This window comes from Helianthus annuus, chromosome 10 (assembly GCF_002127325.2).
Source record: "Helianthus annuus cultivar XRQ/B chromosome 10, HanXRQr2.0-SUNRISE, whole genome shotgun sequence".
Classification (NCBI taxonomy): Eukaryota; Viridiplantae; Streptophyta; class Magnoliopsida; order Asterales; family Asteraceae; genus Helianthus; species Helianthus annuus.
In genome coordinates this window covers 146,347,108-146,360,309 of record NC_035442.2, presented here as the reverse complement: position 1 = coordinate 146,360,309, position 13,202 = coordinate 146,347,108, and the positions used below count along the sequence as shown (strand labels likewise).

The following is a 13,202-nucleotide window of genomic DNA, read 5'->3' as shown; positions in this document are numbered from 1 at the left end:
TAAAACTAATATGTATTTAGCCCACCATGGAACCCCAACCCAAGAACTTGGCTAGCCCATTGTTTTCACAACGGAGAATGTAAATATATATTTATAGCACTAATAAAAGAAGTAAATCAACTTAATAAAACGAAAATTTCAAATATCTTTTTTCTGTTTTTTTTTATTAACTTGGTAACATGTATAATTTGGTTACAATTTTTTTGTAATAAAGTTGATTTTTAAAGCTTTAAAATAGTATTATTAATATTATATTGAAGGGTTTAAAATATATATAAGCACAGATAAATTTTAAAAGGTTAAATTAAGTTATCTAAATACCTTGTATAAACTTTAGAGGATAAAAAATACGAAAATATATGATTTATTAATCTTTGAAATAACATTTGCATTCAAGCAACTGTTAACAATTACAAAGCAAATGCCCACCAAATAAACAAACTGTGTTCACCTCAGAAGTGTTGGACTCTAAATTTCCATTCTCCTTCAACCGGATCATACGACATAAACTCAGCTCCTTGCGCCGTCGCCTTCTTCTTTAGCATCTCTGTGTATTTACTGATCTTTGACCCATCCATGTGCTGCATTCCAGTCTTTTTATCGAAGCATTTGATGTTAAGAAGCGTAATCTCAGCTGCTTTGTTAAGGCCTTCACCAACCGGAGGTTTCTTGCTATCATCCATATACACAATCACCTCTCAGTTATTAAACTGGACAACAGTTTCAATATCAACATTTCTCACGTCCGTTCAGGGGCGGACCCAAGCCCACCCTAAGGTGGGCGGGTGCACCCCCGGGGAAAAAAAATTAGTGCTAATTTCCGTCGAAAATCCCGTCCGCACCCCTTGGAATTTTTCGTCCGCACCCCTTGGAATTTTTCGACCGCACCCTTGAAATTTTTCGTCCGCACTCCTTAGGTAAAAAGTGTTATCAATTTATATTTTATATTTTTTTTAGTAAACTTCTATTTAAAAAAAATACTACCTAAATTATATAACTTTTAATAACTAACTAAACCCAAATACCCATACCTTTACCCATTTATAATTCCTAACTAGTTAGCCCACTAAGTTTTAGCCCATTAACCAAACCCAACAATATTTCAAACTATAATAAAATAATTAAAGCCAAAACCTTTAGAAATTCTCTCCCGCTCTCTCTCTCTCTTGCGTCCCTGCCCTGCAGATGAACAACATCACCCAACGACAACAGTCCAGCAGCCGGGGACCACTGTAATCAGCCACCATACCACCGTCGTTTGACACCAAATCTAACCGGAATCCGAACACGGGAAAGTTTCTTTGTTATTTTGATGACTTTGGTTGATATTATAGGAGAAAAAAAGGGTAATAAAGTTGTTAAATAGGTTTGAAATTTTGTGTGTTTTGACGTTTATGGTTGTTTAGATGATTTTTAGGGTGATTATGTTGTTTATATATTTTTAGGGTGATTACAACTTACGTTATGATTTCTAGGGCTTGAATAGTTGAAAATTAAAATTAAATTTGAAACATTATGTTATGGAGCGATAAACTTATGTTATATGGAGAAAGAATTGCTTAAGAATTTTAATTTTAGATGATGTTTTGGATAGATTTCAAACAATGAAAACTCGTAGGGCGTCGACGTTTTAATTATGTTTGTAACAGGGTTTGACATGTTTTTGATGATTATATAAATTTAGTTTGATGTTCGTTTGTTTTACATGACCCGACCCGACCCGATACGAACCGGTTTTTTTACTTATATACCTAGGGGCCTAAAATTTTTAAAAATATTCCGCACCCCCATAAAAAAATTCCTAGGTCCGCCACTCCTTCCGTTTCCCCTAAGAACTTAATACTGCCATATCCATAACGTCCAACCACAAAGTCCTTCCTGCAAAATCCTGGATCGGCCCTTTCTTTCGCTTCTAACTCGGAAATTTGAGGGTGTGTGTAGTAGTCAGGTTGTTGAAGTTTTGCTGGTACATCAAGGATTGTTGTGAACAATTCTTTCTCTTCAGTTATATCATCTGAAAAAAAAAAGTTATATAGGATTACAAAAGTTAATATTATTTCAATAATCATCAAATTGTATTTAATATAACAACTAAAGTTTTTAAACTGGAAGGCCAGGTTGGCGTTGGAACATTTTCCTAATTTTTTAGCTTAATAAATATTGTATGTATTATAAAGGGTTTTTTTATTATAAAAACTATATTATCAATATATATTTAATTTAAAAAAGCCATTAAAAGGTATTAAGCATTTGAAAACCCTTTGGGTGGCTTTCAACCCTGTCGACCCGCTTCCATTTTAGCTACTTTGACCCGTTGGAGATAAAATACAACCCATTTTAGAAAAATGATTCTAAAATGCTACGTCTAAAGTCTACTTCAGTTGAGTAAACAAACAAAAAATAAACAGGTGAAGTATACAAAAAGTGTTTAAGGAAGTTACCTCTTTCATTCTCATACGTGCTACCATATATTTTTTCTTCATTAATGTTCTCCATGTTAGCGGTCTGTTGCCACATTTCAGGACAGACCACCAATGCTCTTGGATTATCTCTTGGAACATATGCAGCAATCGGTATCTCCTTAGTGTCACTAAAATATGGTACCTGAATAAACAATGAAAATAAGCACTCGCGTGCAATGTTTATCACGTTTAAAGGGAAAATTCCAGTTTTGCAACATTCTCACCTTTGGAGCTTTTGATTTCGGGTCATACTTCCGAACAGGCAGCTTGATTCTTCCCGACAAATGTCTAGTAGTCAACATGGAATATTTGACCAGAGCAGGCTTGTCTTTAACCTGTGAGAAGACGTTGTTCAAAAATTGATCTTGGGAACTTATGATAACATGATATACAATAGAGAAATACAAATACATGCTATACTTACACGCAAGCTGGATATCCTATATTGAATTGGTTGTTTAGATTGAGAACCATCAACAAACATATGTGGTTTTGGAGGAAGTGTTCCAAATGGACTTGCGGCAGGTGACGGATTTTCCATGCTTGTAACCCGAGACGAAGACCTGTAAACGAAGAACCATAAGCCAAACATGTCAACAACATAAACAATGAAACAACACGATGTAGCTCGTTTAGATTGACGAAGAGCAGCTTACATTTGAGAAACCGAGGCTTGACCAACAATTCCTGTTGTCCCATTACAATTCTGAGCTGGACTCAATCCAGAGCTCACAGATGAAACCGAAAGAGAGTTAGCAGCTGGATTTGACCAGAAAGTATTTATAGAAGATGGTGCGCTATCTACAACTCGAGTGAATGCAGGAAATGCGGGACTCGAGGAAGATGTATGAGTGGATAGTGAAGTGAAGAGTTTTGTAAAGGGAGGGTTTGTTTTTTCAAACGGGTTACGTTTCGTTGGTGTAGAAAAGATTGAAGAGGTTCCAGGTGATGCTGTAGGAAAACTAGCAGCGGGTGATGTCCACTTTAACGCGGACGAACTTAAGCCAAACCCACCTGCGTTAACACATAAAAATTAGATAAACAATATACGGAACATGAGATGGTAAATGATGTTGGGTTTCCGTGATGATCGGTCAAAATTTATTTATCAAAAACTCGGTTCAATAAATAATAGTTAATTAATTAAACGAGTTAATTAATAAAACGCAGCGGAAATATAAACTAATGATCAACAAGACGAAACCCGACAGGATCCGGTTACATGCAAATACGAGCACAGTAAAAAATAAATTTAACTACCGATGAGAAAGCTATACCTCGGTTAATGACTAACCGGTCGAGACACCGAGGTTCAACGAACAACGGCTAGTTAACGAACTAACGAGACGCGGCGAAAGAGGGCGGCACCAAGCGGCGACCCACCGCGGCGAACAACGGCGGCAGACCGCGGGTGGCTACGGCTGGCAGTGACCGAGACGGGGCGGTGAGGGGCGGCAGCGAGGCGACGAATGCGGCGGCAGCCGCGAAAGTGGCCGGCGGGCGGCCCTTGGCCGGTTGCTTTGTGGGTGTTGTGGTTGAGAGCATTTTGTTGCTACAACTAATATTTTGGTCATCTAACTCTACTCTCACCAAATAGCAAGACCCACAAGATTTAAAGACATGGACACTTTTGCATGCTCGCCAAGTGTCATTCATGCAAATTGCATGTATTTCTATTAGCCAAAAGGGGTGGCAAATTGCATGTATTTCTATTGGCTAAAAGGGGTGGCGCATGACAAGTGGCGGTGGGTGAGAATACCCGTGTCACCCGGTCCATATACCCGTCTCTCCGTTAATACCCGCTTATGATCATAAATAATTATGATTTGTCTCGTATGTTGTTCGTAATTACCAGTTAAACGGGTTAAGTGGATTTTTAGTTCGTTGCCCAAGGTGTAACTCTTACGGGTCAAGACCCGGTCGGCAGCGTTGACTTATCGAACCGCACATAATATCCAACAGCTCCCACTTGGACGGTCTCTGATAAGATCTCAACGCAGACAGCCAGCGGTGTTCTAGCTACACATGGTTGCCCCCAACAGATCATGACACTTTAAAGTCATTAACCAAGGTATCTTCTCTTTAGCAACGGTTTGCTACTTGAAGACAGTAGACTTATGGCAATTTTCGTCATCTATCCTTTCTGTAAAAGACATCAATTGAACAATGAGACATGGATCAGATTCAATCTCACATGGCGTTCAATCATTATTGTTCTCGTTCATAGAATCAAAGTGGTCCAATCAAACACACAGTAATTTTGGGTAAGGCCTTACACTTCACCAGTTTGAATCAACGAGGGCGCCCAGATGTCTAACTGTTACATTATAATGTAAGAGTACAGAATCCCATCTTGACTACATACAACTCCCACTGAACTTCAGATCCACTCCCAACCAATGCCTTTATGACTGGCAGTTACGCGACAGCTTTGGACACTGATCAAAGAATAGTCTTTAGTAAACGAAAGTTCTAGTATGTATCTCAGGTCAGAGGATACTAAATGAGTATACCTAAATCAAATACATCTTATGACCATGATCCACGAAGATGATTTGATGCGAGTTACATCCAACGTCATTCATAATGAGGTTTGTGAGTTTGGAAGTCAACTCCTTGAGTCCAAAGTCATAATAGTCTTAATTCAGAATCGTTCCCACGAGTCTGACCGACTACGGATAATTTAGAATACAAGATTCATGGATTAAACGTACAAAAAATCGAACACAGCTGTAGGATTCAAACTTTGCATTTAGCTAGTAAATCAAAGGTGAATTCAAAAGGTACAACTGTTTGAACGTTCGTACATCCAAATACTAAATCAAAACAAATGGTTATCCAATCTAAGACCGATAGCTTTTCCTGAGTCATCGGTTTAGAGAACGGGTCTGTTAGGTTTTGATCTGTGTCTATTTTGCTTATTAAGATGTCTTCTCGTTCCAGTATTTCCCGTATATAGTGGAATTTTCTTAGAATGTGCTTAACCCTGTGATCTGGCTCCTTGGTTTAAGCAATGGTTCCTGTGTTATCACAGAACACCTGGATTGGTTTCTGAGTCCTTGAAACCACATCGAGGTCGCTGATGAACTACTTCATCCAAGCAGATTCTTTCACAGCATCTGATGCAGCTATTCATTCAGATTCGGTGGCTGAATTCGCCACTATACTCCGTTTGGAGATTTTCCAATAGACAACTCCTCCATTGAGAGTGAATACGAATCCTAATTGTGAGCGAGAATCATCTCGGTCACTTTGGAAGCCAGCATCAGTGTAACACCTTACAGTGAGCTCATCTTCCACTCCTCCAAACACCAAGAACATACCTTTGGTTCTTCTCAAGTACCTCAGAATGTTCTTTACTGCAATCCAATGGTCAATGCCAAGACTGTGCTGAAAACGACTGGTCATGCTTAAAGCATACGAGACGTTAAGTCTAGTACATAGCATACATGATTGAACCAATCGTTGAAGCATATGGAACTGCTTCCATTTGCTTAGTTTCAATGTCCGTTAAAGGAGATTGCGATTTGTTCAACACGGTTCCTTTAGTCATAGGAACACCTCCTTTCTTGGAGTTTTCCGTCTTGAAGCGTGTCATTATTTTGTCTATGTACGTTCTTTGACTTAGCCCTAGAAGCCGCTTAGATCTATCTCTATAAATCTTCATTCCTAGAATGTAAGCAGCTTTTCCAAGATCTTTCATTGCGAAGCAAGATCCCAAAAGTGTTTAACTTCGTTAAGCATAGGGATGTTATTTCCAATGATCAGTTATATCATCCACATACATGATGAGGAATGATATGGGGCTCCCACTAACCCTTTTGTAAACACAAGCCTCATCTTCATTCTTGACAAAACCAAACTCTTTGATCTTCTAGTCAAAATGAAGATTCCAGCTACGAGATGCTTGCTTGAGTCCATAAATGGACTTATTGGGTTTGCACACCTTAGTTGGATATTTAGGATCGACGAAACCATCAGGCCGAACCTTATAGACATTTTCAGAGAGATGTCTATTAAGAAGGGAGGTTCTGACATTCATTTGCCATATTTTGTAATCATAGTACGCAATTATGGCAAGCAATATCCTGAATGATTTAATCATAACAACGGGCGAGAAGGTCTCATCATAGTCAATACCTTGAGTTTGAGTGAAACACTTCGCAACTAGCCGTGCTTTATAGGTGTGTATGTTTCCATGCATATCGGTTTTTTCTGTTGAAAATCCATTTGCTCCCAACTGCCCGAGATTCGGGGGGTAGCTCAACCAAGTACCATACTTGATTGTCATGCATAGATTGCATCTCGACGTTCATGGCTTTCTTGCCATTTCTCAGATTCTGAATCTAAGATTGCAGATTTGTAGTTAGCAGGTTCGTCATTAGACTCAGCTACTAATAAGACTTTGGGACCTTTTAGATGCCATAGACATCTATCAGATTTTTGCGAGTTCTACTACTTCTGCAAACGCTTGTGTTTTATATCTGATTCATTGGCAACAACTACTTGTTGATCAGACAGTCCGACTATCTTAGCGGTTGTTTGTGGTTCTTGAATCTCTTCAAGATCAACCACATTATTTCCAGTTTCTCGATTAAGAAGTTCTTTCTCGAGAAAGTGTCCCTTCCGCTTGATGGAAATCACATTTGCATCAGGATGGTAGAAATAATATCCGCTTCTTTTATAGTATCCGACGAAAACAACCTTTTCGCCTTGAGGATCGAGCTTATCATCAGAATCACTTGTGATGTATGCATCACATCCCCATACTCTAAGGTATTCCAAATCAGGTTTACGCCCATGCCATATCTCATATGGCGGTATTGTTTACCTTCTATTCGGAGCCAAATTGACAATGTGGGTAGCGATCATAAGAGCATGATCTAAAAGGAGTGAGGCAAGTTAGTTCTACATATCATCGATCGAACTATATCAGGTAGAGCTCGATTTCACCTTTCACTCACGCCATTAAGTTGGGATGTGCTAGGTGGAGAGGGCTGTGAAACTATTCCACACCTTTTAGATGATTGAGAAATTCAAAGCTGAGATATTCACTACCTCGATCTAGTCGAAGTACTTTTATCTTTCCATCAAGCTGGTTTTTAGTCATGGTTTCTAGTCATGGTTCTGAAATGGCCATATACATCATGTGAATGAGTTCTAGAAAACCATTGATCCGTTCACCAACATCGGTGAAGGGGTGCTTTGTGAGTTTGCCAGCTAAGCAAGATTCACAATCATCAAAGGAGTCATGTCTAGTGGATTCAAGAATCCCCTTGGACTGGAGCCATTTTATGCGTGCCTTACTTATGTGGCCAAGTCTGTAATGTCATAAATATGTTTCATTTATGCCAGCTTTGCTACGTTTAGAAAGATGATATATGTTATTACTTGTTTGAACATCAATCTCATAAATACCATTTCGAGGTTTAGCCTCAAAATAAAAGACATCATTCAAGTAGGCTAAAATAGAAAAACCATTAAAACGTACTTGAATCCTTGTTCAAACAGTGAAGAAACTGAAATAATGTTTCTTGTCAAACCAGATGCATATAAACAGTTATTTAAAGTAACTGCAAGACCAGGGGAACAAAATGTTCCAGTTGCAAGAACTGGAACTCTCTTTCCATTACCAACTATGAGTTCCAGGTAGCCTTGTTTCAGTTTCTTCCACTTTTCAGGTTCTTGCAAGACATTAACGATGTGGTAACCACATCTGGTATCAAATACCCATGTGTTGCTAGAAACAGTGAAAAGTTCGATAACATAAATAAGAATATCGGAAGAAGTGCCAATGTTATTGGCCTTGTTCATATTCAGCTTGGCTAGATACTGTGGGCAGTTTCCCTTTCAGTGCCCATTTGGTTGCATTCAAAGCACTGACGCTCCTAGGAGGGTGTGGTTTTGCAACATGCTTGTCGTTGGTGGCATTTTTGGCAGCAACAACAACTTTTCTCTTGCCTTTGCTCTTATGTTTCCTTTTCTTGTTATTGGGCTTCTTAACACCACCAGACTTGACCATTAGAACTTGGTTGGTTTTGTGGAATAACCAAGTTTGTTCATTTGGTCAATGTATCCTTTCATCTTTAGCACATGAGTACTGATACATGATCCTTCCAGCATTTTACAGCTTATGAGCTGTTTCATGGTGTCATATCGCTCCGTTGGGCTTGTTTCTGGAACATGCCTTTCAGTTGCTGGATCATGTCATAAGCATCCATATCTTCCATGTTCTTTTTGAAGTTCAAGAGACATGGTGGCTTTCATAAGGCAGGCTACTTCAACGGCATCCTCGTTATGTTACTCCAGTGCCTTGCGAGCAGTAGTAGAATTACTTTCACGCTCGGTAGGGACTAGGCCATCTAAGATATACAGCTTTTCCTCCATCTTGAGAACTATTCTCAGATTGCGGTGCCATTCGAGAAGGTTGGTGTTATTCAAATTTTATTTCTTTTCCTTTTCAAGTATAAACTTGAAAATGAAGGAGTTGTTTTCATTAGACATCTGTTATATATAAGCAAGGTGATATTAATTAGTATTTTCGATGTATATCTCCTTAATTCGTGATGTGAGACGATAAGGAATGAGAATCCGGTTAGAAGCTCTTTCTAAAGGCAGCTGGGGCATGCAACATTAGCAAGAGGTTCAAGCGGACTGACAACGATTGCCAATTGTGAGAAAAGCACAACTCTCAGGGTTTATAAGGCTGCGAGGACAACCTATTGTCCTTGCATTGATACGTTTGGCCTCATCTATGCCACTTTTGTTCTCGAGACAGCTGGGGCACGTAACACGAGAAGAAAAGTAATAGTCGTCCTAAAACGGTCACATGTGGAAGGGTCGGATGTGTCGACGAAACCCTTGCACCTTGGAAGGATAAACTAGACACCAAGTGTTGTGCTGTGGCTCCAACACTGATGGTTCGCATTATGCCCCAAGTGTTACTAGTAGTAGGATGGCATAGACTATTGATTTTAATTTTTACCAAGTAGGGTCGTTATAGTCGGTTTTAATTTAGATATTAAATTTGCGACATAACCACAAAACCCTTTCACCTCTCGGGACAATTAGTTTTAGATAACCTATAAAACTAAGTTTGTCGCGACTTGGAATAACCAATTTTGAGTTAATAGAAAACTATTAAGTTGATAGTTTTGGAAAATAAAACTAGTTTAATTTGCAAAACTTAATTGGTTATTGTTTGTTTAAAAAACAACCTTTGTTTTATAATAAAACTTTAACAAGTTGTAAAAACAATTTAGAACTTGTTTTAATGTGATTGTTTTTAATATTTTAAAACTCCTTTTAAAATCATGTTGGTATTTAGGTTGGTTACGTTATAACAATTTATAAGATAAAAGCAACCACCATAGCAAGATAAATATGTAAATCCATATGGCCAAAATTGTTCGATCTTGCTAGAGCCTAATAGCAAGATCAAACGGGTCACGGGGTCACAACACACAAACAACCACAAGGATAGACTTGAGTGTATCTTGTTGTCTTGAGCAACACCCACTAACTCCAAGACTCCTCTTGGCATTCGGCTTTGCTTCGGGTCTTCGTATCAACAATATTTAACAAGTAAATACAAGAAAGACAAAAAAATCTATCTATTACAACTTTGAACCACAAGACGGGCCAAAACCATAAACTATACTATTACAACTTTGAACCATCTCGATGGCCAAAAATAATAATTACAAAACCGAATAAAATATACAACCACAAAAATAAGGTCGGGCCAGATTTACATATTCCACAACAATCACAAAATAAACCGGGCAATGTTTTTGGTCAATCAAAACAAATAAAATGTTGACAAAAATAAAAGTGCCCAAAAAATACTTAGATCAAAAACTTTAAATAAATAAAGTTTGTGTTCTAACTTCGGTTAAAAGACCGGTACCGACTCGTATGATGTAACCAAGGCTCTGATACCACTGTTGGGTTTCCGTGATGATCGGTCAAAATTTATTTATCAAAAACTTGGTTCAATAAATAATAGTTAATTAATTAAACGAGTTAATTAATAAAACGCAGCGGAAATATAAACTAATGATCAACAAGACGAAACCCGACAGGATCCGGTTACATGCAAATACGAGCACAGTAAAAAATAAATTTAACTACCGATGAGAAAGCTATACCTCGGTTAATGACTAACCGGTCGAGACACCGAGGTTCAACGAACAACGGCTAGTTAACGAACTAACGAGACGCGGCGAAAGAGGGCGGCACCAAGCGGCGACCCACCGCGGCGAACAACGGCGGCAGACCGCGGGTGGCTACGGCTGGCAGTGACCGAGACGGGGCGGTGAGGGGCGGCAGCGAGGCGACGAATGCGGCGGCAGCCGCGAAAGTGGCCGGCGGGCGGCCCTTGGCCGGTTGCTTTGTGGGTGTTGTGGTTGAGAGCATTTTGTTGCTACAACTAATATTTTGGTCATCTAACTCTACTCTCACCAAATAGCAAGACCCACAAGATTTAAAGACATGGACACTTTTGCATGCTCGCCAAGTGTCATTCATGCAAATTGCATGTATTTCTATTGGCCAAAAGGGGTGGCAAATTGCATGTATTTCTATTGGCTAAAAGGGGTGGCGCATGACAAGTGGCGGTGGGTGAGAATACCCGTGTCACTCGGTCCATATACCCGTCTCTCCGTTAATACCCGCTTATGATCATAAATAATTATGATTTGTCTCGTATGTTGTTCGTAATTACCAGTTAAACGGGTTAAGTGGATTTTTAGTTCGTTGCCCAAGGTGTAACTCTTACGGGTCAAGACCCGGTCGGCAGCGTTGACTTATCGAACCGGACATAATATCCAACAAATGAATCACTAATCGAGATTCAGTCATACCTTTTCCAGGGAAGTTGTAATCTTCACACCTTAGTTCTTCATGACTTTTAGCTTCGTAAGCAGGCATGGCAGAAATTGATACAAGTTTCTCGGAGCTAAATGTAGCATCAGCAGTTGTTTTGTAAGCTGCTATTCTGCTTCCTCTTTCTTGGCCACTGAGATGTGACTGTTCACATTTAAATGTAAATCCTGTAGTGTGAGGTCCTGCAAAACCGTATCAATACAGCAAAACACCACAACCAGTATAAACGTCAATGGAAGTTAAATTAAATCATGAGATCTGAACCGACTCGCGCTCTGTAGGATTTGAACCTACTGAATTGAGTTTTAAAGACCCACATTCTTCCAGGCGAGCGCTTTTGAATTATATGTACACATTTTGTTATAGGAATGAGAGATAAAGAATAAAAACAATTAAAAGATATCCGTTGCAAAGAATTATATGTACACATTTTCTTATATGGGTCGCATTTGAATTTGTATATTCAGCGTGGCAACCCGTAATCCTCCAACCGAACATGATTCGCGTCTATCATGTAGAGATGCAACTAGTAACATCTAAACATCCAGCTCATATGGCACAATGATCAACTTTATGCAGATGAAAGCAACGATTATGAGACACGTAAGCAGAGCACTGCAACTTCACATCACACATCAAATATGGAATCACAGAGAGATATAAAATGTACAGGAATATAAAAAATCTATGAAATCTTTAAGTTCCTCAAATGCCTGAAAAAATACCATTCACCAAATTCGAAAATGACGGCCCAAGAGTGTTGAATGAAGAAAATCCTAAAGCGCCAAATGTCGGCGCTGATGAAGGCAAAGTGCGGTCGAATGTTGAAGTTGACATTCCACCACTGCTTGAATATGAGACTGTTGCAAGAAAAGGAAAGGGATGTTATTACAAGATACCTAATAATATGGCAGTAAGAAAAAATTCACAAGAGATCAGATACGGTCCATATGGTCCAATTTCGATGAGGCCAATTTTCGCAACTTTGATTTATTTCCTTATTATATATATGTAACAATTCATGAATCTTTGATTTGATTTAATTACCGATCAATTTCAATTTTCCAATATAGCATATAGACAGTGTCGAATATTAAAAGGAAAGGCCAATTTTGTATTTGATCAAAACAAACGATGCAGTTAACCGATAATGTTGAAAAAGAAACTTGGATTTGGTTGAAAATTATAAGCAATGGGGCAAAATTCACAGGAAAATTGGGGAAAACAACTTACCTGCTGCTGTTGAGGGAATCATCATCGAATCAGATGTGATTTTTGTGTGTGAATTATTGGATTGATATTGATAAACACATGGAATTTTCGTATGTGTTTATATATGTTTTTTTTCCCGCGTTAATGGACGAGTAGCTTGAACATCAGGTTATGCCGTTAGTTATGTCATACATAGCTTACGGTTAAAGCTACGCTTCTTTCTTTATTTGTTTTTGAGTAAATTATGATTTTGATCCATCAGGTTGTTTTAGCTTAACTCTGGTTAAACCATCCGGTTGTTTTAGCTTAACTCTATTAGCCCTTTTTTTTTACATCTAAGCTCTCAACGTTTTTGTTTTTTTTTTTTTAACTCTTTTAGCCCTCATCACTAACCACATCTATTTACTTGATTAAAAACTGGTCATGTGCCCATCACATAAGGAGCATTAATGTCAATTCTCCAACCCACTTATAAACCCTTAAAAAAAAAAAAAAAAAAAAAAAAAACCTTGTATCCATCATATCTCCAACTTCTTCAAATTATAATTGAAACAATCACAGGGTTATAAGTGGAGGAAAAAGAAATGATAATGATAATGATAATGATAAAATTATATTAAGTATTATCTATACTATATTATA

General features: G+C 38.4%; 1 protein-coding gene across 1 annotated transcript; it reads right to left on the bottom strand.

The window, feature by feature from the left end:
• Positions 1 to 452: 452 nt before the first annotated feature.
• On the bottom strand, positions 453 to 12,742 carry LOC110882873 (nuclear pore complex protein NUP98A-like). Its single transcript, XM_035978348.1, has 8 exons — positions 12,582 to 12,742; positions 11,327 to 12,208; positions 3,119 to 3,476; positions 2,887 to 3,025; positions 2,687 to 2,797; positions 2,442 to 2,604; positions 1,786 to 2,014; positions 453 to 672 (listed from the first exon to the last, which is right to left on the bottom strand). Exons 2-8 carry the CDS (start codon positions 11,391 to 11,393, stop codon positions 453 to 455), a joined length of 1,287 nt encoding a protein of 428 aa, XP_035834241.1. The 5' UTR covers positions 11,394 to 12,208; positions 12,582 to 12,742.
• Positions 12,743 to 13,202: the final 460 nt, after the last annotated feature.